At 37.2% G+C, this 26,602-nt stretch overlaps 1 protein-coding gene across 1 annotated transcript in view; it reads left to right on the top strand.

Annotated features, from left to right (window-relative positions):
• LOC140164548 (phosphatidylinositol-3,5-bisphosphate 3-phosphatase MTMR3-like) overlaps nucleotides 1-20,657 on the top strand; it is a 68,225-nt gene extending 47,568 nt beyond the window's left edge. The window contains 10 exon segments of the mRNA XM_072187853.1: nucleotides 3,940-4,053; nucleotides 7,423-7,616; nucleotides 8,114-8,245; nucleotides 8,910-9,021; nucleotides 13,020-13,095; nucleotides 13,097-13,213; nucleotides 14,039-14,224; nucleotides 15,446-15,616; nucleotides 16,315-17,728; nucleotides 20,467-20,657. Coding sequence (XP_072043954.1) covers nucleotides 3,940-4,053; nucleotides 7,423-7,616; nucleotides 8,114-8,245; nucleotides 8,910-9,021; nucleotides 13,020-13,095; nucleotides 13,097-13,213; nucleotides 14,039-14,224; nucleotides 15,446-15,616; nucleotides 16,315-17,728; nucleotides 20,467-20,525 — 2,575 coding nt within the window. The 3' untranslated portion in view covers nucleotides 20,526-20,657.
• The last annotated feature ends 5,945 nt before the right edge of the window (nucleotides 20,658-26,602 follow it).

Below are 26,602 nucleotides of genomic sequence, written 5' to 3'. Positions count from 1 at the left end.
ACAAAGTAAAATTACAAAACATTATTTGGGAAGAGATAATAATCTGAAAAGGATAGAAATGAGTCGGAGGATCAAGCAGGCAATACTGTAAAGCTTCAAAGCAGGGTAATGCTGTAAATTTTTTTGTAAGTTTAAAATCGCAATTTCCTGTGAGTAACTAAAATTTCCCGGGAACAATTCCTGAGTTTATACCTGCTATTTCCCGGTATGGACAGTTTTCTTTCACAAATATTTGTGCATAATCGGGCTAGCAAAAGTTGACCTAACCTTGCCCGATCGGGCAATTCAAAAATTGGCCACTACCAAATCCAACATGGCGTTACTCCCAACTTGAGACGAGACACACTATAGTACATTTTGTTACTTAATTAAAAATCATCTGTTCACAAATCTATTTATAGTTTCATAAATTGAAATATTTCAAATGGTTAGACAGCTATTACGTAAACATACCTGATGTTTGCATATAATATTTGTTCATGCATCGCATATGACATTAAACAAAGGGAGGTGCTTGGTTAACTGTTAATTTAATTTTCATGTTGGTATTTCAAGACTCAATAATATACGTTTTTGATTAACCCTAACACCCGAAATTAACACAAAATATCATGAGGATAACCACTGTGCATGCATGAATCCCAGGTGATACGATGACGCAATCACCTTAAGTGCTATATGCTTGGGGGATCCCTGGCCGGGCCAGTGCAACCGGTCGGTGATTGTGTGCTACCAGTCGGTGATCATGTGCTTGGCATGCGAGGGGTCTAAGGTTTGAATCCCGGGGGTACTAAGTGACTTCTTTGTTCATCTTCTCTCCTTTTTTTGTTTCTTCTTTAACTTTGGATAGCAAAAAGAAGTGTTAGGGTTAAGGCAACGTGGAGCATTCAGATCACATTTTTCAAGTTTGGTCACTTTGCTTAAATTTATTTTTGCAGAGCAATACATTCACAGAAGCTACTGGTCACTTATATTTTCATATGTATTGCAGTTGTTGAGTTATGAACAAGTCAAAAAAGAAAGTTTTTTGCTATTTTTTCCCTTCCAGGGAAAATCATGCACATTGGGGAAAAATAAAACCCATTCAAATACATGTAAGCCTTGAGATCTCATGTATTGAACCCATACTGTACCCTCTGAGTGTGGGCTTTATTTGTCTCAATAATTGAGCACAATTACCCAGGCACTGCTCTGACTCGCCTATAAAAAAGGGCCATTTTGAAAATTCTACCAAAAGTACCCCCATGAGCACTTTTTGCCAACCACAAATATTTTTCACAAACTGTTTTGTAAAATTTGGGAGAAAATTAGCCCCCTTGTATTTTGAGCCCTGTATAATGTTATCCGTCTGTCTGCCAGAGATATAATGCTTTATATTTTGCTGTAAACGTTAAAAAACAAAATATATTAAACATTTTTTATTTGCCTGTATTGAAAATATCAGTTTTGGCAACATCCCACAATTTCCTTCGCTTAATCATATTCATTATTCTGATTGTAAATAATGATATGATCAGCTGTGTATGAGTCATCTATTATATAAATACAAAATATTATCAAATGGAATGTGTATTTGAGTGGTTTGCACCACAAAATATGTTGATGACAATTGCAAATCAATATCATCGTTATGACAGTTTGGAGATGTTTTTAATTTCAGATTTCATAGTGAAATGATAAAAGTAAAAAGATGATAGTGAAAAGACAGAAGTGCGGCATGCCAAACCCCATATAGCCTTGACATGCTTTCTAGGTTTCTAATACCTTTTTCTGTTGCTTTTGTGATCCTGGAGTAAAAAGATTTGACATTCGATTACAAAATTATGTATCAAACACCATCTGTTGCTTTGACAGTTCTGTCCTAAATGGCTTTTCGTATTATTCAAGTTTGTGTCACAATGAATAATGCACAGGATGTTAAACCTGTTCAGATATTCAAGTTGTACTTGCTTTTGTAAATAAAGCACGGAAGGATGGGTGTTTTAAGAACTGTAGAACACATGAGCATTGCAGCTTTACATTATAACCAGTAGCGTAGCGTGAATCGCCATATTGGGGGCACCGGTCGGGGGGCACAAGCCATTTTTCGGCAATTTTCCTATGGGATTTTCTAAATTTTCAGAATGCCCACCCTCGTGCCCCTATATGACGCTATATGCCACTGATTATAACAAACCATACTTTATATTAAACACCGAAAAATAGAAAACTATTATCTTTTCCTGTAAACTTTTGACGAGAACATATTTTAATCGTGCATCGTCGAAATGCACTTGTCTCTGATTGGCTGCTGAGCCACTGCTGTTGCCTAGTGGAAATATATGAATGAACTTAAGAACGCTGTGCACGTTGTTAGCTCTGACTTTGCAACATCACGGTAGTCGTGCTCATCAAGGGTTAACAGTAATTTGGTATAAAATCCTTGAAAATACATAGATTCTCAACAAGGTTTCAAATGCTTTGTCATGTAGTTAGGTTTTTGACTCAATTCCAATTATTCATGTGTAAACACTTTACAAAAACTATAAACAAAACATAAGGTTGAAAAAAATGGACCCATCTGTCCAAATATTGCACTTCAGACCTTCTGTACACAAGTCATGCTCTCGCTAGGCTGTAAAGTGTGTTGAAGTTTGTGAAAGGCATACCATGGTCCCACTCCGGAAAAGTTGTACAGTACAATTAGGCCTAAAAAAATTGTTTGATTGGCGTAACCCAACCGACCCTAAAAATAGGCCCGACCCTAGACTTTTTTTTCTTAATTTTTTGCAAAAAAAATGTAAAAAATTTAAAAAGATTAAAATTTTAAAAAAAGAAGAAAAATTTGCAATTTTCAGCTTAAAATGTGTGTAAAAAAAAAAGTTGCCAACCGACCTACCCTAATTTTTTTTTTTTCATGTTACGCCAATCAAACAAATTTTTTTTGCCTTAAGGGATTACGTTAAATTATGTTGAATAGCTTCGACATCCGGTAGTTGTGGTTGGTAGACATGAATATAATCATGGGTTGGTTTACATTATGAAAACTTGCAACACAATGTTTTGTTTGAATTGATTTCGTCATCATTAAAATTTGCCTTTGTGTGTGAACTACACGTATGACAATGTAAGACTATGACCTACTCTTGATTCCAGAAAAATACAGCTACATCTAAAAATAGCTAAATCCTAATCCTTATTTAACTCTAATTGGCAATAAAAGTCAAATTTGAATATTTTTGCAATTTGATCGAGGGCCAAAACATGCAATTTTGCATGATTTCTTACAATATTTCAGTCACAAAATTAAAATACTTGGTACAAGTCTAAGCATTTGAAATGTTGAATATAGGCTATGAATTTGCTCATAATTTGATTATTTTATGTTAATTTTGATAATCAGGCATTTTTTTGGCAAATGACTCTAAAATTTGTTCTGCTATTGCTGTGCAAACTTTTTTTCCAGTCAAAATAAATCTCCTTTTTACCCAAAACAGCTGCTTTTACATTTACACAGCAATTTCTGTCAAACTCTGATTTTATATGTATATACCTTGTTAAATAACAATGGAAATCTGCAGGCCCGTAACCAGGATTTTTTTGTTTTTTTGGGGGGCTGATTTTGAAAAAGTGGACCTTTTTTCCAAAATTTGGACCTTTTGGACTAGGGAGGCATATTTTGAAAAACTGGATTTTTTCCCCAAAATTTTGACCTTTTTTTGACTAAAAAGGCATAAAAAACCCCTTATTTTTTCGCTCGCTACCCTCGCAAATGGGACTTTTTGAGCATTTGGGGATTGGGGGAATCTGTCCCCAGCCCCCTGGTTACGGGCCTGGAAATCTGGGTTGGTTGGGCCCGTAGAACAGGGTTTTTTTCCGTACCTAATACTGTACTGGAAGTAAAGGGATTCAATATGTCATTATTTTAACAAATGCTGTTATTTTGTGTTATTTTTGCAGATATTGTTCCACCTATCCTAAGATGCATATAGTTCCTGCTTGGGCAACTGATGAGGACCTAAGGAAAGTTGCCAATTTTAGAACATCTCATAGGTTTCCTACAGTTGTGTGGAGGTAGGTTGCAAAGATTGGGCTAGTCCACTTGAAATCCACACTACCCCTGTGGAAGATATTGGAAATATATTCCACAGGGGGAGTATGTTTTTCAAATGTTATTGGTCAGAGTTAATCATTTTGAATCCCATACACCACTTGTATTATGGCTTTACCTAAATCTTCTACAACTGGAGTGAGTATTTCAAATTGAAGTTACCCAACTGTCTATTTTATTAGGGGTAGTGTGGATTTTAAATGGAATATTCCTTTGGTGTTGAAGAAGAACTGCATGGTGGGTGTAAGATTCAGTTGACCTTGATATCAGATGGAATAATCCAAATATGAATATGATAATTGTCCTAGAATTCAGCAAGTTAAAAAAGAGGTTTGCCACTTTAAAATCCTAATTTTGATATGTAGTGATATTTCTTACACACTCTAAATTAGAGGTGGTATTCGGTAGAGTTACGAAAAGATGAAATTGACTAATGTTTACCAACCTAGAGAACCAAGTAATTTTAAATTGCACTGTCTATCTAATTGCTTAACAATTGAACAAGTACAGAAGTGTGCCAAGAACTATATGTAGACGTGTCAACAATAATGTGATTGTCAGTTGGTCTGGCTATATCTGTCATCAAATTACCGCTGTTATCTTTTCCTCATATTATTTTTTGAACAGAAATGTAGGACTGTCTTCCTTTCTTGATTGAGAGTAAAAATGAAAGTGGCCTAGTTATGGTTGTGTTGAAAAACAACTCCTGGTATTAAAGCTGAAAGGTGTTATTTTATTGGGTTTTCTTTGTCTGTGTGGTTTTGTTTGTCTGCTATGTGCACAGTGATTTTCATCACTTCCAGTGTACTCTTGTACTGTTTTCCTGATACTTCTGTGGGCTCTGGATTTGGCAATTTTTGGCCATCGAACTTTGCCTGTTTTTATGCCTACATTGGTTGTTTGGTTTGGCGTGTTTCTTTAAGTGCACAGTGATTTTCATCACTTGTTCTAGTGTACTTTTATATTCCCATTGATCCATGTTGATTTTGCAGGTCCAGCACTTCTGTGAGCCTTGGAACTGGTAATTTTTGGCTATTTAAACTGTACCTACTTCTAATGCCTACATTTGCTGTTTTTGTCCCTCCTGCATACTGTATAGTCTGTATTTGAATTGTTTCCCCACATCAAGTTGGTGTAACTTGCTCTTTTTCTTTCCGGTTGTTCATATTGAAGGTATCTTTGTGTATCATTTATGGTCCTTGATATGTTTTGTGTCCTCGTCCGTTGGATTCACAGTTACCCACTTTTTTGTTATTTTATGCTTCAATTACATTCAAGATTATATTCTTTTTGTAGACCCAATCAGAATGAAGTCGTTCATTAGCATGCTCAGAATTGGAGTGGGCAATTTGTTTGGGCTAGTTTTGTTTTCACCGGAGAGATTCAAGTTAGAACTTGTTTCTTAGACAGGTATTATAGTTCAGGGAAGTTTCCTTTAAATGTAATTATGTGATTTTATATTTCAGACATACACTGAATGGAGAACAGGTTATTGGCGAGTTAAAAAATAGGCGAGTTAGAAAAAGGCGAGTTAAAATGGCGAGTTACCCCCTGCAGTGTTTTCCGGAAAGTCCATGTGGCGAAGTTAAAATGGCGAAGTTACCCTCAGCAGTGTTTTCCGGAAAGTCCACACGGCGAGTTGTGAATTTCCGGAAAGTCCACGCTGGCGAAGTTGTGAATTTCCGGAAAGTCCACGCGGCGAGTTGTGAATTTCCGGAAAGTCCACATGGCGAGTTGTGAATTTCCGGAAAGTGAGGCGATGTTTCCGGAAAGTCCATGTGGCGAGTTGTGAAAAATGCAGTTTTGGTCAAAATTCAAAAAATGATTATTTAAAAAAATTGATACCATTAATGTATTCTTTGACTCATGTCCGCTCCATATTATACTTTATCATATAAATAGATATCAGCCTTGATTTTAAATACTGCAATCAATAGTTATTACAAATACCATTAATACTGTACAAATTTGCCTATGTAGGCATTATGTGTTTTGACTTTGGCACATACAATTTGATTTTTTTTTCTCTGTGTGCAGTATGTCCTAACTAGTTTTTGATGGTAAAAACAAAAGGATTTCAGTATCAGTAGAATGCATAGTGATGTATTTGTATGATTTTTTATTTCAAGAGTAGTGAGATATGATTAGGTTTCTTTTATATTAGTGGTTGCTTGTATATCCGATTATTCATGGTACAATCAATTGACTGATTATGTGTTGTGCCCCTTTGTGTTGTGTTTTTTTTAAAAGTGTTTAAAAAGTTTTATGACTTTTATTTGTATAACTTTTTCAGATTTTATTTATACTAGAAGAAGAGGGCAGCCTATGCACAGGCGAGAGTAGCACTGTCTCTATATATTAATTCCCAAGCCCGAGAGAAATATATGATAAATGGAAACTGATTTTGCTGATTTTGGACTAGCAGCTTTAAAAAAAAACAGTACTTAATACACTGTGACATTTTTAATTCACTGTTGGAACTTCATCATAGTCTTGCTGTAACTCGCCACCGGGACTTCATAGTGTTACTGTAACTCGCCACTGGGACTTCATAGTGTTGCTGTAACTCGCCACTGGGACTTCATAGTGTTACTGTAACTCGCCACTGGGACTTCATAGTGTTGCTGTAACTCGCCACTGGGACTTCATAGTGTTACTGTAACTCGCCACTGGGACTTCATAGTGTTACCCATGGGAATATCTAAAAATAGCCTGACTCTGTGGGGGGTAACTCGCCTTTTTAACTCGCCTTTACCTAACTCGCCCATATTGTAACTCGCCTAAAACATGCTCTCCACTGAATGAGGCTGTTATAACATAGCAGCAACCTGCTAGAAGTTAGCTCATATTATAGTGTGAAGAGTTTGGTTAAAGCTCTGAGTTTGATGTCATTGATTTTTTATTTCAAACGTGTTTCTTTATTCCTGATATCAACTGAATGGAGCTGTTATGGCACTTTACAGCCAACCAGAAGTAGGTTGGTATTATCGTTGTCTGCTTCACATACTGACATATCTCTAAAGGCTGCCTTTTGTGATTTTTGTATAATTGTCATCTAATTGTGATGAGATACACTGTAAAATTAACTTTAAATGTTAATCTTCAAGTATTCTCACAATATTACAATCTCATGTCCATTCATAAATGAAAGAAGCGTGCTGAAATATAAAATAACAATATGAAATACAACATTGATATTAAAAATCACATATGGCAGCCTTTTGAGATACGACAGTATGTGATGCAGACGACATCATATTTTGCAAAGATTGTGAGATTTGAGTCTATCATTTATTATTTTTTCTTTCAGTTCTTTGTATCTTTTTTCGCAGACATCAACTGAATGGAGCAGTTATAGCACGGTGCAGCCAGCCAGAAGTAGGCTGGTTAGGCTGGCGGAGTTCTGAGGATGAATACATGTTGGAGGCCATCTTGAAAGCTTGCATCGCAGATGATCCAAGGACGAGAGACTGGCGAGGGAGCGATGAAAAACTTGCAAATGGGTCAGCTGGAGGAGAGTCTAGAGGTAAGTGGGTTTTTTTTGATGAAGTCTTAATATTTAAGGAACCAGTGGGGAAGTCTCAATGATAAATTTTGTGGTACTCTTAAAATTACGGTTAGCAACTATTTTAAACTGTTGCATTTTGGTAGTTCACAGCATCTTGCGAATGGTAGTGAGCTTTGGCAAAAATTGAATTGATCAATTCATAGCGAGTGTTTAGAAGAATTCAAATATCACAGATATATTTTTGTAGGTCCTGTGGTTCCTGAGTTATGTTGTAAAGAGGGCTGAAACAACAACACTTTTGTAAAATGTTCATAACTCATTAACAATTACAATATATCAAGCATGTTTTCATAGTATATGATTTGTAGAATGAACTTTTGTAAAACATCAAAGTGTTATTTATCGTTATTGTTATTTATGTTGTGTAGCTTTAAGGGAGGAATTAAAGTGAATATAAGAACTTTCGATAAGTTCTAAGTTGAGTTAATGCTTGTTTTTATGTTTTACCTTTACAGCTGATCTAAGCTTACTTCCCACCTTGGGTAGCAATGATAACAACGCTGGTAGAAAGCTACTCATCATTGATGCACGCTCCTATACAGCAGCTTGGGCGAATAGGGCTAAAGGAGGAGGATGCGAATGCCCAGGTAATTATGAGGGGGATACTACATTGGTAAGGATAGGAAAGATGTGGTTGAAAATTAATATACATCTTACCAGCAGCATTAATAAAAATGTTGGTAGAAAGTTTTGATTGTTGAACCAATAGGTCTGAAGAGGAGGATGGCAATGCCATGTAATGGCACAAAAAAGGCCAAGAAAATTTAAATAAAAATAAGTAAAGAGTTAAACTTCAATGCTACACAATTCAGCAGATGGTGATGTTGTAATGATGTCTTGTCTACAATCGGGATAGTCCTTTTTGATGATGTCATGTGATTGACAATATGATGTCATAGGATGTTACGATGTTGTGTTGCCCTTCCCCCAAAAAGGTGTTATTTCTTTATTTTTGACTGATACCTTTAAGATAATTCGTCGTAAAAAGAGCCCCCAAAACTTTTTTTTTTGGGGGGAGGGGATACTGTGCAGCCTATTCCAAGGACAAAACCCCCTAAATGTCAATACCGCACGCAAGCCCTAAGCAACCTGTCCAAGGACCAGCTGGATTGTCAGGAAATGGATAATGTTGCCCGTTTACATCCCTGCAATATAAAACGAGTATATCAAGTGAACATTGGTTTGCCGTAAAAGATGTTTAATAATTGTCTTTGCATTTTTTAAACATAATAATGATGTTGATTTTCACAGAGTACTACACAACCAGCGATATACAATTCATGGGACTAGCCAACATCCATGTAGTACGCAAAAGTTTCCACAGTGTACGCTTTTTATGCAGCAGCTCACCAGAAATGGCCAAGTAAGTACATACAAACATTGTTGCTATTCGTTGTTGCTGATACTGCTGGGCCCTGTTTCACAAAGCCGTATGATCGATCTTACTTAGGATTTACCACATGTAAGCCCCTATTAAATCAATCGTAAAATCGATTGTCAGTCTTAGTGAAACGGGCCCCTTTTGTTTTTAATTTTGTATTTCTTTGGGGACTGTCAGGCATGGAATTTTAAATAAAATCAAACAATATGTGCCAATTGGCTTTTGTAAAGCTAGACTTTGCTGAGCACCCATCAAATCTGATAAGCATGGTAGAAAATGCAGGTATTACTGTTATTATTTCCGTTAACCCGAGACTTTGCCTTTTACAAGCGGTATCAAAATGATTGGTACCCATCAGTTTTCATTAGAAATAGATGAGTCTGACACATCAAAATTCAACATAAGATCCAAATAATTTGTACATTAATACAAGTCAAAACCTACATGTATACATTCTGGACATTTCAAGAATATCCAATGTTGCATTTAGAAGAGGCAGGCTTTTCAATAGACATTTGATACAGCCTGTATACAGACTCCAAAGGTTACTGTACTGTGTCAGTAGTCCATATTCCAGGAAAACTATTATTTTATGGTCATGGTCATATGACAGACCTAGCATGAAATTGATAACAAGGGATTGATAAGGTATATTGACCTGAACATATGCACGTAGTCAAGTGGTGCATTGGAAAGTGTGGTTATTATATATGTGCCAAGGTTAGGGTCAGGTTCAGGGAAGCATTGTACACTATTCACTGCTGATATTATGATGTAAAAAAGCAAAGTAGATTGTTTGTAGCTGTAATTAGGAGAATTTTAAAATGATGTCTAAATAAATGTATATTTTTGTATTGTTTGATTTAAATTGTTTTGAGCAATGTGATCAGTAGCTTATTATTGGGCTATTCTGGTTGAAATCCACACACCCCCTATGGAAGACATGACCTTAATCTTCCACACAGGGAGTGCGAATTTCAAGTCGGATTGCCTGAATGGGTGACTCCCTGTGTTGGAGATTAAGGTCATGTCTTCCATAGGGGGTGATGGATTTCAATTGGAAATAGCCCAATGACAGGGTATTTAGTTTGTAGTAGATATCATATTATGTGGACTAATATTGGTGTGCAAAAAAGGACATTTTTTATTTTGCCTACAGCTGACTGATTTCTAATTCAAATACTAAGTTTTCCCATGAAACATTACAAATAAAAGTTCACACGGTAGAATATTTAAATCTGGATGCAAATTTTAGAATTTTCAGCATTGTATTTTCAGGGGGCAGATTTTGTATAGAAGTTCTTCCTTCATTTATCGATTGACTCGGATCAAAGGAATCAAACAGGCATGCTATACTTTGATCAAGTCCATTCAATTTAACACATCCTACTACTTAGACCCTACCTCGGGTCCATGGAGAACGACTGGTAATGTAGATTATACAACATTAAATAAACCCGATACACGGACCCTTCAAATGTGTAGGCAAGTTGCCTTCCAGCTCAGCTCCCAGCATTTTGTGGGAGTTCACTTTTACCAATCCTGGGTCAGACGCAAGTTTTCTATATATCACGTCCGTGGTCTCACTGTCTTGCCGTTTGTGTAAGCGGCTACTTAGCCTAACCAATCAATGTAGATCTCAGCAAGCAAGGCGATATTTGAAATAGGTTTTCATTGATAGTCTATTGATCATAACCAACGTGCGCGCAAAATGACAATAGAACTGGGTCATGCATGTTATGTGCCTACCATATTTGAATTGACAATGAGGCGGGGCTATCATAATTGACGCCACAGTCATGTTACATAGCTTGATAATTATTTGGAAGGGAGGTTACTATCAAAGCGGAACAGTCTGGGTTTAGGAGAGCTATTTAAAAAAAATAAACAAGTTGGTCTGTAGATTAATTGAGTTTTCGTCGACACGCAGTGCTCTAGGAGCACTATAACTTTGTTGTCATTTATAATTAGGGCTTAGTGGTGTGTTGGAGTGAAGGAGAAGGTGGTTTTAGCTCTAATTATTTACCCACAGATGGAACCCAGACTGTGGGACAGTCTACCTACTACTATGCGTACAATGTGAGGCAATAACTGAAATGTGGATATTGTATTCTAATACCATGCATGCAGTTATGCAGTACGCCATATTGACGGTATAATACTTGTATGGCACACACCGACACCGCCTGGCTAATAATTATTTGGTGGAACAGGGACACTAAAATGAATACACGGGATCGATACACGTGAATTGCTATGCACGATTTTGATATCAGACGAAAATCTTGAATACTGGGTTAGAAATTGATGAATATCTCCCGCAAATGAATTTTTCTCAAGAAACCAGATGTGGTCTCATACACTTGAAAATACGTGTTGAACAGATATGATAGTCGCTAGAATGCGCTTTGAAAATTGGCCGTGCGCTTTGAACTCAAAATTGGACCATTTTATATTGCGTTGGTCCTGTAATACCCTGTATGTACTACAGCGTGTAGTACAGCTGCACTCACTGTAGGCAGTATAAAAGTCGATGGCCATTGACCTCAATGGGGTATACAAGCTTATTCACGCACAACCAAGATCAATTACCCGGCCGTTGTGAGTAGCCTTAGTTATGTCCCTCGACTAATTATTAGTTCTAAAGAGCTTTAAAGGTTTGAACCAAATGGCTAATCGTGGCTGTGGATTCAACCTACCATTGTGATTCCTGCCATGAAGATATAGGGTCGATGACACTGTGTGGCAGAACCTCTTATGTTTGGGTTTGCAGACACCTGGTGGGAGGAAAATATGTGTAGAGAAAATGCATAAGCACATTTTGTCTGTGTAGCCCACATTTGCACTTTTTCAGGGGTGTCACATACTTCTAACTCCATTGACAAGTTTGAACTTACAACATGTAACTTGATATACTCAATTGTCCCTAGAATGGTGCTTTGTGAAATACATCAGAGATTCTTATCATTAGAACCCCACCAAATGCATGATTACATTCATAAGGTATTTCTTTGCCTACTTTTTGTCCACATGTACAATATTCACTGACACTATGATGTAAAGCAATGTAGATTGTTTGTAGCTGTAAATGTAATTAAGATAAGTTTAAAATGATGTCCAAATAAATGTATATTTTTATTTTGTTTGTTTTAAATTATTTTGAGCAATGTGATCAGAAGCTTATTATTGATTGGGCTATTCCCTGACATGACATTAATCTTCCACATAGGGAGTGTGAATAATTTCAAGTGGAATTACCTGAATATGTGACTCCATTTGAACTGTACACTCCCTGTGTGGGTTCATGTCAAGTCCCGCCAAATGAAGTTTGGAAAGGGGACTATATAAAATGTGCTCCGATGTATGTGTGTGAGGCTGCTTGTCTGACTGTGTGTTCAGAAAATGTTAACCTTCTGCAAACAATGTTACCCCTAGGCTTCTTTTATTGATTTCTCCCTCATCATCATTGTCTACGCTTTCCGGCTATCTCCGTCATGCTTTGATGGATTTCAATTGGACTTTACACAATGACCCTTGGGTACATTTACTTGTATGATGTCAACAGGTGTCAGGTCAAAGGTCATCTAGAGGTCATTTTGCAAATATGTTAATTTTTTTGGTTTACGATCCACGGAAGCCGAAGAACTGTACCTGCGTGGAAACGTCTAACGCAAACATGAAATGGGCTATTCCAGTTGAAATCCACACTACCCCTGTGGAAGATTTGGAAATATCTTCCACAGGGGGAATATGTTTTTCAAATGTAATTGGTCAGGGTTAATCATTTTGAAACCCATACTCCCCCTGTATTATGGCTTTACCTATAACTGGAATTAGGATTTCAAATGGAAGTTACCCAATTATCTATTCAATTCAAAACTCATACTCCCACTGTGGAAGACGTTAGCTAAATCTTCACAGGGAGAGTGTGGATTTTAAATGGAATAACCCAAATTACTAATCTCCTTGTTTCTTTACAGTTGGTTGACATCACTAGAAAATACCAAATGGCTACACCACCTGTCCCTGTTACTCAAATCCACCATGATCATCGTCCAACGCCATCGAGGAAGGTCATCCGGTAGTTGTACATTGCACAGACGGCTGGGATAGGACACCGCAGCTTGTGGCATTGGCTGAACTCATGCTGGATCCATACTACAGGACACTAGAGGTAAGTCTTCTGGATCTTGAATGAGCTATTCCACTTGAAATCCATGCACCCCCTATGGAAGACTTGGCCTTAAATCTTCCACACAGGGAGTGTGAATTTCAAATGGGGTTACCCAAATGTGTGACTCCATTTGAAAATCTACACTCCCTGTGTGAAAGATTAAGGTCATGTCTTCCATAGATGGTGTATGAATTTCAACTTATTTCCTTGAATAGTCGCTCCTCTTCAAATAAACGCCCACCACTTTTTTCAACCAAGATGTTTTAAAAATGCCGATATTTCTATGCTATCTTGTGTAGTAAGCTTATCAAGTTGCACACATGGCGAAGATAGTGTTGATAATTGGCGAAAATCTGGTCAGAAACCTGGGAAGTGAACCTGAAGTCGGTGTTCCTACGTTCATAGTTCATCATTTCAGCGTGAGTTTGAAGCTTACCAAATGATTTTAACAGTTTGGAAAATGCAGCACCCCCGGGGGCGAGAACTTGAGGAAATACGGTATAATTATAGAAAAGTTTGTACAGACTTGAAGTATGTCAAGTAAGCCGAGAGGGGACATTGTTTTTAGGCCATTGCAGCCGGACACAATTACAGAACAGTTGTGGAAGCTTACTTTGCATGACATTACAATCCATTTCTTGTAGCAGTTCAGAAAAAATGTGAATTACTAAATGTAGACAAGATAGTCTCTATGTTCAATGTAGTTTACATACTAGAAATAATTTCTACAGATTTCTATATTATGTGTATTTAAAAACATGAATATTTTACTCATCTGTAATGTATTATTGATATCATGTATTCTGATCCATGTTACAAACACAGGGCTTTCAAATACTGGTTGAGAGGGAGTGGCTAGATTTTGGCCACAAATTTGGTGAACGATGTGGTCACCAACCAGGACACGATGACGTCAACGAGAGATGCCCAGTATTTGTCCAGTGGCTGGACGCTGTCCATCAGTTGATAAGACAGTATCCAACAGCATTTGAATTCAATGAAACATTCCTGGTAAGCAAACTTAAGATTTCAAGTATTCATATTTTATTTAATTTTCTGCGTGTTGGCCAAATACATAAAAAACTAATAAAGTTTTGAGAGATTTTCTCAAAATATCAAGAGTTATCTCAAGAACCACTGAACCAATACTTGTTTGTGCTCATTTTAATGCATTTTTCATGCAAATTCCAATTATGACGATATACAATTCTGAAGTTTTTGAATTTTAAAGAAAATTTCAAAGTTGTTTGTCTGCAGTTGACTCCCATGTGGAGAGGGATAAAACAACCAAGCTTGCACTAGACAAGTTATTACTAACATCAACACTACTGATGAACTGTTATGGTGGCCCCTAGATTTTGTTTACGCAAATGAAACAAACATGAGGCCATTTCATTGCCATAACAAATATGATCTTTTGTCAATGTTGTATTTTGTGCATTTTATACATTGTTTCCATGTCAAAAAACACTTGGGGCCCATTTTACGAAGAGGTACAATTTGTCAAACATAAACCTTAATCTCAAGATTGATCATAAGATTTGTAGTCCGGTGAAGTAGGCTCCAGAGTATTTCATAATATGTGACACGATCTGGTCCATAGGGGCCAAAGGAGGCATTTTTGAAAATTGAGGTACTATAATTATTACATTATAAATACAATAGGCTATCATTTACTGAAAACACCAAAGGTCTAGCATACTTGGTTCTAAAGTTATGAAGTTTTTGATGTCTATTTTCTTATGTTTTTTATTGTTTTTTTACTCCATATTTTGACCTTTATGTCAGTTTCAAATTTGCCGCCTTTGGCCCCCATGGACCAGATCGTGTCACATATCAAAATAGTATTTTAGCCCAATTATATTTTTGCTGTAAAAAGTTCAAACTTTTCACTAAATTTTGTTGTTTGTAATTGTAGACCTATATGCAAAATAAACATTTTCACAAATTAATATTTCTTCAAGTACACAAAATTTGAAGAGAGCAAAAAGTGTGAACAATATTGTAGCATAACCACTTGTATAACACCAAGACAGAGATATCATACACTTCCCACAATGCTTGTCTACCTCAATTAACAGTGCTCATCAAGATCTTGCAATTGAGGTATTTCTTATCACTGTTCAGTGCATGGAAGAAATGCATTGTGGGAAGTGTTAGATATCTGCTCTGGCACAAAGCTGTAAATTGCACACAAACTAATTCTGTATTGTACATCTATTTCTTCACTAGGTGAAGCTTGTTCAGCATACCTACTCATGCTTGTTTGGCACATTCTTATGTAATAACGCCCTCGAGAGGCAGAAATACATCTTAAAGGAGCGCACATGTTCAGTGTGGTCGCTGTTGGTAGTAGAAGGCCACAAGTATAGGAATTTCCTGTACAACCCTAGTAATGAGCAGGTAGGTATAATTGAAGACAGAGATAAAAAGACTAGTTTGCATCTGACATCATCAACCCTGCAATTAATTAACCAATGCAGGAGGAAGCAATATATTGACCTGAAATTTTGGTGTGACAATTTTTTGTGAATTTCTTGGAAAATAATGAGATTAGTGCACAGCACAGCAAGTAGGAGGTTGCTGTGATTATGCATGAAGGTTTTTGATTATAATAGCAATTATTTGGAGTAACGTTGAATCTCCTATGATCAGGGGTGTAGAGAGCGGGGTGAACATGTTGGAGGAAGTCCAGGGACCCTGAGGGTTCAGGGGCCTGAGCAAAAGCAAAAATAAGGTGGGTTAGGGATAGGGCTGATAAGGGAGATGTTGAAAGGGCCTTACACTTCTACTTGTTTATTGGCCTCCAAGGCCCTTGCTACGCCCTTGCCTATGATTTTATTAGAGGTCTTTCAAAATCGTGAAAAATGAATGTTGATGAAAAAAAACTCAAGTAAAATATTGCTTGGGAATAAATAGATGACCATGATTGATGATACTTACTCTTGTGGTCTCTACTGAGTTTATCAAACTCTCTACTCTAGACACAAGTCACAAGTAAATCAGAGTATCCGATTCCAAATCCACCAATTGATAATAGTTCAGTAACAACCCTGAACCAAGACTAACTTTTCCATTCTGCTTTTAATTTTATCGCCCAGGTCTTGAATCCTGAGATCAACGTACGAGACCTCGCTATTTGGAAGTCTGTGTACATGTCCGACATAGCTCCAGCCAGCCCTGAAGAGTCTACGCAGACCTCGGTTCACTCACAGACGGAACCAGCCAAGCTAACCAGGACGAGATCCGTCGACGATATCCACACAGCATCAGCAGAAGATGACAGCAGACGTGGAAGCATTAGTGAAAATCCCGCCATGCCTAGACGCTTGAGCGACCCCAATTTAAGCGATTTAAGATTAGAAGGCAGGATTGGTACCCCTCCACCCAATCGTAAATTGTCAGAGCGATCGCCAGAATCCCCCACCTTGGAACCTAGAGATGGAAAGGATGTGAAAACGGATGATTCAGAGCAGGTTAATAAATCGGAACTAATTGAGACTAAACCTGTAATGAACGGACATTCTGATATGGACAGCGAAGCTGATCATTTAGAAAATGGTGAAGAGGAGTTGGCCACGCCGTTAACTAATGGCCATGATGATCTTCTGAACGGCAACTGCGTCGAAGAGGAAGATTTTATTCCTCCGTCAAACGATAGTACCAAAAACTCAATGACTTCAACTCCAGTGAAGGCATGTCGTACCAACAGTGCTCATTCTGTTGATGGTAGTAAATTGGACGGATCCACTGATACGTTGACAGGGGAGACCTCGTCTCAACAACCTGGGGACGGCACGCCATCTGTAGAAACCCACCAAAATGGACATCTTTGCAATGGAGATGCAGGTGGTGAATCTGATCTTGAAACTCCCAAAGGGAGTAGGACTAATTCTAGAAATGGTAGTCACAGCGAAATAAACAAAGATGCAAGTTCTCTGTTGTCGCCAAGGAAATTAGAACAGTGTACAAGCATCAGCACGAGCACTAGTGATATTAGCAGTTCCCATATTGGTATGTCGGAAGCGCTCTGCTTGGAAAGCATGAGGGCGCCCATGTTTTGGAGTACCAATAATCTGTCTAATGAAGCCAGGACTCGTCCTCAGATGCCTTTGCATACGAAATTAGCAGGTGACCCGCGCACTCGCAATCTCTCCGGCGGTTCCAGCATTCCAAGTTTCGCCTCGGCACATTCCAGCCCGCGACCCAGCCCGGGCTTTGAGGGGCATCCTCTCAAGTTCAGTGCAATGCCAAGTCACACCCCGCCGCAACCGCATCTTCCTTTGTCTCCGAGCACACTGCGACTCGGCAGGCACCTCGACGAGGACGGACTGACGTGTGTGAATATGCCGCAGCAGGTGCAGCTGTTGGAGTTGATGCAGCAACACGAGCAGGAGATTCTGATGTTGCACCAGAAGCTTCAGCAGATGCATAACTATATGAAGCAGATGCAGGAGCAACAGGCGATGGGGTTAAGCGCTGCCGATTATGAACGGAGATGTCAACGGGGAAATGGTAAGACTGACTCACACCTGTAAATGCAGGCTTGATTCTGCAGGATTACTGCCTACCTCTCACAACTCATGCAATTCAAAGCTCTGCATGTCATGCATCTACAAATTTTTGTTGAAGGTAACACATTTTTACGTATATTTTCTTGGTGGTTGATGTTATGAGAAGCATGGACCTTACTGATATTTTAGCAGTATTTGCAGGGTACTCTTTGCACATATTTCGCAGGGTGTAGGATAAAGGCTTGGATTGCAAAATGATATGAAACTTTATATCATTTATATGTTCTGGCAGTTCAAGAACAGATAACATGGTTGCACACAGGACTGTGTACTTTTCGGAATTGCTTGGCTTGGCATGAGATAGGCACTAGGATCCACAACAGGCTCATCTATCAGGGCACAGTTCTTTGACCCCAATATATTTGTACACTCATTGAATGACCTTTGAAATTTTGAGTACAAAAACTCATACTCTGCAACTTGAGGTCAAATTTTCCACTGTGATTGTTTAATTGAGGTTATTGAACTATGTCATTGGGATGAGGCCATTGTGGGCATAGTCAGGTGCGTACCGAGACGGAAATATTGTCTGTTAACTAAAATTCTTAATTTTTGACCCCCGATTTTTGTTGCCAGTGAGCATGAGAATCTAAAAAGTGTATGTGTATGGGGGGGTGTAGGGACAAAATTCTCGAACTATATTTTGGCGATGGTGTGAGATTTTACTACCTTGGCGTGAAAAGTGCCCAAATATGTGAGACTCACTCCGAATGCATGAGAGTTGACAGTCCTGGTTGTACACTGTAGAAGTGTCTATATTTATTTGTACAAGGTTTTATCTTTTCACCCTGGTTGTACACTGCCGAGCACAAGTGGCATATCCTGTTTAGTTCAGGTCATAGAGTAGGGTGGTTTTGTTTGTTATAATGTGAGAGTGCAACCGAGTATTAGGCAATTACACTGTTGATATTATGCATGAGTGGGTGTAGTAGTGCAAGACTCCTGCAGGATGTATTTGTATTCCTGTCTCACCTAAGTAAGAGTAACATAATAAGCAATATTACAGCATGGCTGGTAGAATTAGGCTGTACAATGAAGTAATGGATGAGTACAGCTCAACTTACCATACTTTTCCTAACCAGACAGTCCATGCCAAAATTGTTACTACACCTTTACATTTCATCGAATCTCTTTTTGATGTCTGTCATTTTGAACATCACACTTGAAAGATGTATGCTATGTAGAAACTTTATTTTGCAATTTCATAATTTGCATATTATTAGCATATTTGCAAGAAAAAACATGAAAATCTATATAATGAAAATACCTATATTTTTCACAATTTCAATATTTTATTAGAAATTAAGCATGTAGGCCGTTTGTTATGACTTGATGAATGAAGCTGTTAAAACAGATTTTGATATTTTTGCTTATTTTTCCTTTTTTGCCCCAAAATGTGTAAAAACCACAATTTTTTGGTTGCCCTCTATTTTCTTTGAATATTTATCAAATTTCTTAATTTAGGTATAATACAGTGCAGAAAAAGATGTCAAAAAATCTGTTAAATCAGATTTCAATAAATTGTTCCATTTTCCATTTTGGGTTAAATACTAATTTTCATGCTTGGGATATTTGAAACATAAAATGAAAACATGTCCATTGCACTTTTTCCTCGAGATGTTCTATAATATCAAGGTTACGGATATATTTTAATCCCTTCTTATCTTCACTGATCCATCAGATACCTATTGTTATGAATGATCAATGAAAAGGTTCAAAACTGGGCTACTAATGGTCTGTCAAGTATCTATAGTTATTTTCATGACTGTGTCAACTCAAAAATCATGCAAGGTCGAATGTAGGAAAAGTATGATCAGTTGAGCTGTAGTGCTTAGAAAACATTAATGGTCGTACAGTATTATGTATTGTATCATGCACTTTATTGCACTGTAAGGCATACCAGTTTCCAAGAACAGCTGAATGTAATGTCGTATAAGTGCTGATATGGTTCAGTCAGTAAAGTTTAAAATAAGCTTTAAGCACAAAATTATATAAATACCTTGATATTTCAAGCTATAGCTTGTCAGAAATTCACTGATGTCAAAGTCTCTGCTGAAATTATCCCACGACCAGTTGACCAGTTGGCTTCCATTCTTATGTCGCTAATATTGATTTTGAGATATTGGCAAAGAAAGTGTTGAAATTCTTTTGTGTTTTATTGTTTTCAGCGACTGATCAATTGATGTAACTTCGCAAAGAAAAGTCGTATCAAGACAGGGTTTTCAGTTTGAAAGCTCTGAATGTCCTCTTTAAAACTTATTTTTCGACCAGGGTTAGACATGTAACTCGTTCCCCCTTGATCATGTCACATATATGCTGAGCATTTCTAGCCCTTGGTCTCTATTTGGTTCTGAGTCCATAAGTCAACTGATCATTCCTGTTTTTGATCTGAGCTTGGTCCACAAAGTTTGCGTCAGGTGTTTAAAGCTTCAGAAACTTTATTTCATATCTGAAAGTACCAGAACTTGTGAAATTAATGTCATATGGGGATTTCTAAAGCTATAGTACATGAGTATAAGAGAGTACATGAGTATAAGAGAATGTTCTCCTGTGTGACCTCTTCTGGTACAGTGACTCTAACCCCAATGCTGTTTCATCCCCCATCAAGAAGTCAGACAAAAGTGTCCTCCAAGATTCTCTTTATTGATTGGTTTGTCAACTTTTCTTATTCCTTTGTAGTTAAATCAGAAGGACTTAGAAGCAGAACTTGGGGAAGCTGGTCAGCATTCTCGTTGTAACTCACTACACTCAGACTTGTCATGGGAGCAAGTCAATGAAGAAGATGCAAGACGCACTCTATGGGTCCCAGACCATGCCGTCTCACAGTGCCCCATGTGCAATATACAGTTTGGGTTGCTCTATAGGAGACATCATTGCAGGTACAGTTGATGAATTTGAAACATTAAATTAACCACATGTATAAAAGGATTGTCTAATGTTTCATATTTCGGTCCAAACAGTGAACTTGCATCAATGGATGTTTCATCTTAATGCCCAACAGGGCTATCTGGAAATCCTGAAATTCCCCAAACAGCTGATGCAGACTGACAGTGGATTGGATTTTAAAATGTTCTAAATCTATGGGTCTGGAATATATCAATGGGTTGGGCCGGACCGGGGGGAGTTATCACCAAGTTTTAACAGTCGGGGGTCTTTAAAAGTGACCATAATCATTTGACTCTATCAGGCATAATTAGTCCCAAGTGCTGAGCAAAATAATTTTTAATGCCTATCAGGTCATATGTTTGCTACGTAACATGCTACAGTATGTTAAAAAAATGTACCAAAATTGGACTTGCTATCATTCCATAACAATAAATGAGTAATTTTGCTTGGTCATATCAAATACCATATATCCCATCAAAGTCCTATGTTGTAAAACTTCAAACAAGTTATTATCTGTGGAACATTTTACACGGTAATAGTAAAACACAGTGGCGAAAATGTTTGCATTGTTAAGGTTAGCAACCATTTTAAACTGTTGCAATTTGGTAGTTCACAGCATCTTATGAATGGTAGTGAGCTTTGGCAAAAATTGCATTGATCATTTTATAGCGAGCATGTAGAAGAATTCAAATATCACAGATATACTTTTGTAGGTCCTGTGGTTCTTGAGTTCTGTTTTAAAGAGGGCTGAAACAACAACACTTTTGTAAAACGTACATAACTCATTAACAACAATAAATCAAGCAAGTTTTCAAAGTCTATGATTTGTAGAATGAACTTTTGCAAAACATCAAAGTGTTATTTTTCAACATATTGATTTATATTATAATGAAAATCAATTTTTTTTGGTTGTTTTGACCAACAATACTTAGTCTACCCTTATTAAAATCTCTTTATTTCCTTGTTTCTTCAGGAGCTGTGGTCACATCTTTTGTGGCAGATGCAGCAATTATTTCACCCCCATCCCAAAGGAACAGCTGTACAAACCAGAGAGAGTCTGCAAGACGTGCTACGACCAACTGCTGTCGGCGCTAGACAAAGAAATGCAGGAGAATGCTGAGAAGAGGAAGATGGTGGCGGTAGCGGATCAGGGATGAACGGATACTTGGAGTGTAGCGAAACAATCTCGTTTAATGAGTTGATTTGTTGCTGGGCTCGGTGTCAAGTTTAGATATTGTGTGTGAGTGTAAGAGAGGATTGGAGTCCAATTGCTGCCTTTAAATAATAATAAAAAAACACGCAGCAGCTATTTTTCATCATAATTTGCAAGAAACATATCAAATAAGCATATCGGAATGCGCTTATTATGTCGATTGCGCCGTCAAAAGTTATTATCAACAAGAACAACCCTTTTCTGCAGCAACTCTTCAGGACATTCCAGAAAATCCTACAGGCAGCATTGTATTTCAAAACTTGTTTTGCACTCGCATAGCAAGATTGTCTTATTAACGGTGTGTGAAGGAATTTTTTTAGTAGGCCTTATATATTGAAATCAGGGGGCTCAGCCTTTAAGAAGAGTAATATTTGTGTGTTAGAGTGTATTACAAATTAAGATTGAAGGGTAAGGGCAGTTAGCCCGTACTTAATCCCCTGAGCACTACCTGCCGATCTAACATTGCCTCTGATTGGTCAATTACATGATATATTCATTTTAATCACCAATCAGATTGGAGCTTTGCAAATAATTCACCCCAATTTATTTGTGTGGTGAAATTATTCTAACAATGTTGCTGATTGGTCCAATTGATAATGAAAACTTCTTTTTGGCCAATCGGCGGGTAGTTCTCATGGGGTTAAGTACTAAGGGATGGCTTCTAATCCTGACTGTCAGCACCCTGGCTGAACTAGCGGTTTAATCGCATTCAGCATATTGGGCTATTCCATTTAAGATCCACACTACCCCTGTGGAAGATTTTGGAAATATGTTCCACAGCGGGAGTATAAATTGTAAAAGGGATAAACACAATAGGCAACTCCATTGAAAACTCACCCTCCCTCAGGTTCAGATTTAGGTTGAATCTTTCTCAGAGGGTGTATGAAATTCAAATGGAGCTGCCTAATGTGCTAATTCCATTTGAAATTCTTACTCCCCCTGTGGAACATATTTCTAAAATCTTTCACAGGGGTAGTGTTCATTTTAAATGGAATAGCCCATTAGAAACAAGACCCAGTCACCCGTTCTGCCGCGGCGCCCTCAGTTTTCAAGCCATTCCTAAGCTGTAGCTGTTGTAGGATTTTTTGCTTGTATCATAAATCCTGACAATTCAAAAACAGCAAGTTTATTCTTTATCCAGATAAGACCAGATCTTCACAGTTTTTTCTTGCTTATATATTTTAAGCACTTGTTCTACTCGAAGGTAATGAAAGCTACAGCAAATACATTATTTTAGCTTGCATTTCAGTTATTTTTTGTTTCGTACCAGCCCTAAAAATATCCAAGAAGAGCTTGCATACACTGCAATTTTCGCATACAGATTTTTAGCTATTGTAACAAGGGGAATTCAGCATATTTTATATTTTGCAAACTTTGTCAAGTATATTAAATACATATTTTTGTGATATTATTTTCACGTTTTCATGTCCGCTAGCGATATTTGTGAAAATAAAATCCTCAAGAAAATTAAGTCGTACTTATACAGTAATCATTAACCATTTCATTATCATCATGTACAGAATGCAACTTTCAATATTGGTTAACATTTAAGTGCGAAGGACAATGTGGAAGAATGAGGTTGTTTTGTCCCATTGTCATCAGCTTGTACTTAGTTCAATATAGTTTAAAGGCCAATTTTGTTGACCTGGCCGATAAAGTGAGAAAGTTTTTAACACAAAGCTGTAAGAAATTTAAATCCCTATATGTGATCCCATCATGCATTGGGACTTTGCATATATTTGGCATAAAATGAAGGTAGTCTCCATGGATGAAAGAGATAACAGACAAACTCCAAACAGTCAAAATCTCAGCATCACCGGATTGTTCCATGAATTGCGACAGGCAAAACTGCTATGCACATACCGCGTATTTCTATGGTGTGCATAAACCCAAAGACATGCAAAGCTCTATCGTGTATATGCAAAGGCAGGCAATGCTGGCATGATTGTTAAACACGGCCCTCATGAATATGCGAGAATTCACAGCATACAAAACACGGGGACTTTGACTGGTTACAAATAGTCTGTAGTAGTCTGTGGTTGTCAGAATCAATTTGCATTGTGGGTTATGGTGCAATCAATCCTATGTCTAGCCACTAATCTGCTCACATTAAAGTAATAACTAGGGGATTAATTGGACATAAAAATGGTAAATTTCCAGATAGTTGTGCTGGCCGTTAAACTGAAACCAGCAACATTTAAAAGTCCTTTGCAATATTCATTTTTTTTGGAACTCAGTGTAATATATAATACAGTTCCCTAAATAATCCCATATTTTATATATATTTGTTTTGCACAAAAAGATAATCACAATTTTCATAAGTCAAATTTTTTGCCCTAAAAGGGTCATTTTGTTGCATATGTTTTATTATTATTGTCATTATTTATTATTATTATTTTAAAATGTAATTTATGTTTTACATTTATTGTTTCAGATTTGATATGGTTATTGTTAAAATTTCCTTGAAAGCATAAGAAAGAATATGTTGCATCACTGTGTTCCCCTCCCAAGCCTAAAATTGGGTGGATCAGCCAACTCAACCATTTGATACCTACTATTTCACAGTAACATGAGTGAGGAAAGGAAAATGCATAATGGCTGTATTTGCTACCCAATGTTAGTGGGATATGAGTCGATGCATATTATAATCATTGAAAAAAATCTGGTTACAGCCTTGATGAACATTAAAATGTTATCGCCAAGTTTAAAATTTGTATTGTAACTAATTAGGTAATTAAGACTGAAATAGAATTGTAATTATCTTGTGCAATCAAAAACGACATTGCTGTGTCAAATTTGATCTTACCATACCCCAAATCTGATACGACACAAGGTAGGTTTCATCTTTGTAAAGCGAGAAAAAGTGGGCGATTCATGCCGATTTGGAAGACTGTGGATTAGCAGTTGTTTTCATGTGTGCTTTTATGTTAGTCCACAAACCTGTTTCCACTTTGGTTTGACTTGGTACTTGTTCCAGTCAATTTTGGCACAGCAGCAACAATGGTAGCAAATCTCAGACAAGTTAATGTTCAAAACCATTAATTATGGTCTACAAAAAGAAGAAAAATATACCCACATGTAACACAAGTTTTGGTATAACATGGGATATAGAATTAGGTTTCATTGTTCTTAATTGATATAATTCCTTTATCCTTGTATTAGATCTTTTCAAATTTTTAGTTCTGCATAACAATCCTTTTTGTTTCTCTATTGTTATGTAAAAATAAGAAAAATAGACCTAACACAAGTTTTGGTTTTCATTGTTCTTAATTGATACTATGATTCCTTCATCTTTGTATTAAACCTGAAAAGTTTTTAGTTCTGCGAAGTCCAAGTCCCCACTGGCTTTAAATACCGGTGCAAAATTAACCAAAAGTTAAAATATGCATCATTTTAGGCCCAAAAAGTTTTTAGCTCTGCAAAGTCCCAAGTCCCCCAGGCTTGAAATACCGGTGCACAATTAACCATAAGTTAAAATATGCATCATTTTAGGCCCAATTTAGTGTTAAAGGAAATCTGTACCATAAACTAATCAATGGCTATATAGTTGCAGTAATAATAAAAACGACAAACAGTAAAAGTCCTAAGCTTATATACGTCCAAATAAAGGAGAAATTCTTAATTCCTTACGACGATCGGCCATCAGTTTGCAATCCATGGTGGCTGCCATATTGATACCCGATGGATTTTTATTACGCTGTAACAGTACCCCGATTTTGAAACCAGCGAAATCCGTGACACAAGCCTCGTACCTCGTGAACTTTGGTGACACGAAGCGAATACTACCAAAGTTCAGATTCAACATTCGTTCAAAAGAAAACGCGACAATTTTTACCCATAAAACTACAGAATAACATAAAAAAATGTATTTTAAGTAATATTTATGATCAACAATGTCTTTTGAGAACGAAAAGTGTAAAAACAGCACTAAAAACCAAAATACGCTGTGGGGTCGCGAATGCCATACAGCAACACACGCTCGCCGAAGGTAGCTGAGGGTCTGTGTGAAAGGTTACACTACCGCTTGTGGCAGAAAGGATTCGCAAGCAGCTATCATGGCGGCTTCCATGAATCGCAGAAACGAAGGATTAAAAGTGCTTTTTCTTTGTTAGGAATATTCCGAAATTCATATAGACCGTCTGGTATGTTTAATTTAGGGGTATATAACTATATTAGCCATTGATTAGTTTATGGTACAGATTTCCTTTAAAGTTGTTAAAGTCATCCTAATTGTGGGTCAGATTTGGAAATTTTGCCCCCTTGGCTCGGTGACCCCGGTACACCTTTAACATCTTGGTTTTCGTAATTGTAGAGCAAACACCCAAGACCTAAAATCAATACAAATTACAATCGAGAAGCACGACAGTGAATTCAATTAGCAGAGAAACTGTAAACTTTTAAAGGCTTCATTGTCATCGGTGAGTGCTTATTATGATGAACACTATTATTATTCAAATTAGATTTCAAATCATTGAAGAAGTATTTTAACATAAAATACAACTTTCAAAATCATTATTATGCGATTCAAATTTAGATAATCATTTACGCATTTACTACAAAATAATTGTAGTTACATCTCCATGGGTAATATTGGAATGGCAAATTAAAAACATGATTATGTAGTACATTAAGTTAATGCATGAAATGTAAGTGTGTGAGAACATTATATTTACTGAGAGCAAGATGTTGGTATTGATAGGTGAGGTAACAGTCTGT

Source organism: Amphiura filiformis, chromosome 11 (assembly GCF_039555335.1).
Source record: "Amphiura filiformis chromosome 11, Afil_fr2py, whole genome shotgun sequence".
Lineage (NCBI taxonomy): Eukaryota > Metazoa > Echinodermata > Ophiuroidea > Amphilepidida > Amphiuridae > Amphiura > Amphiura filiformis.
Note: the sequence above shows the minus strand (reverse complement) of the source record. Positions and strands in the feature narration are given on the sequence as shown.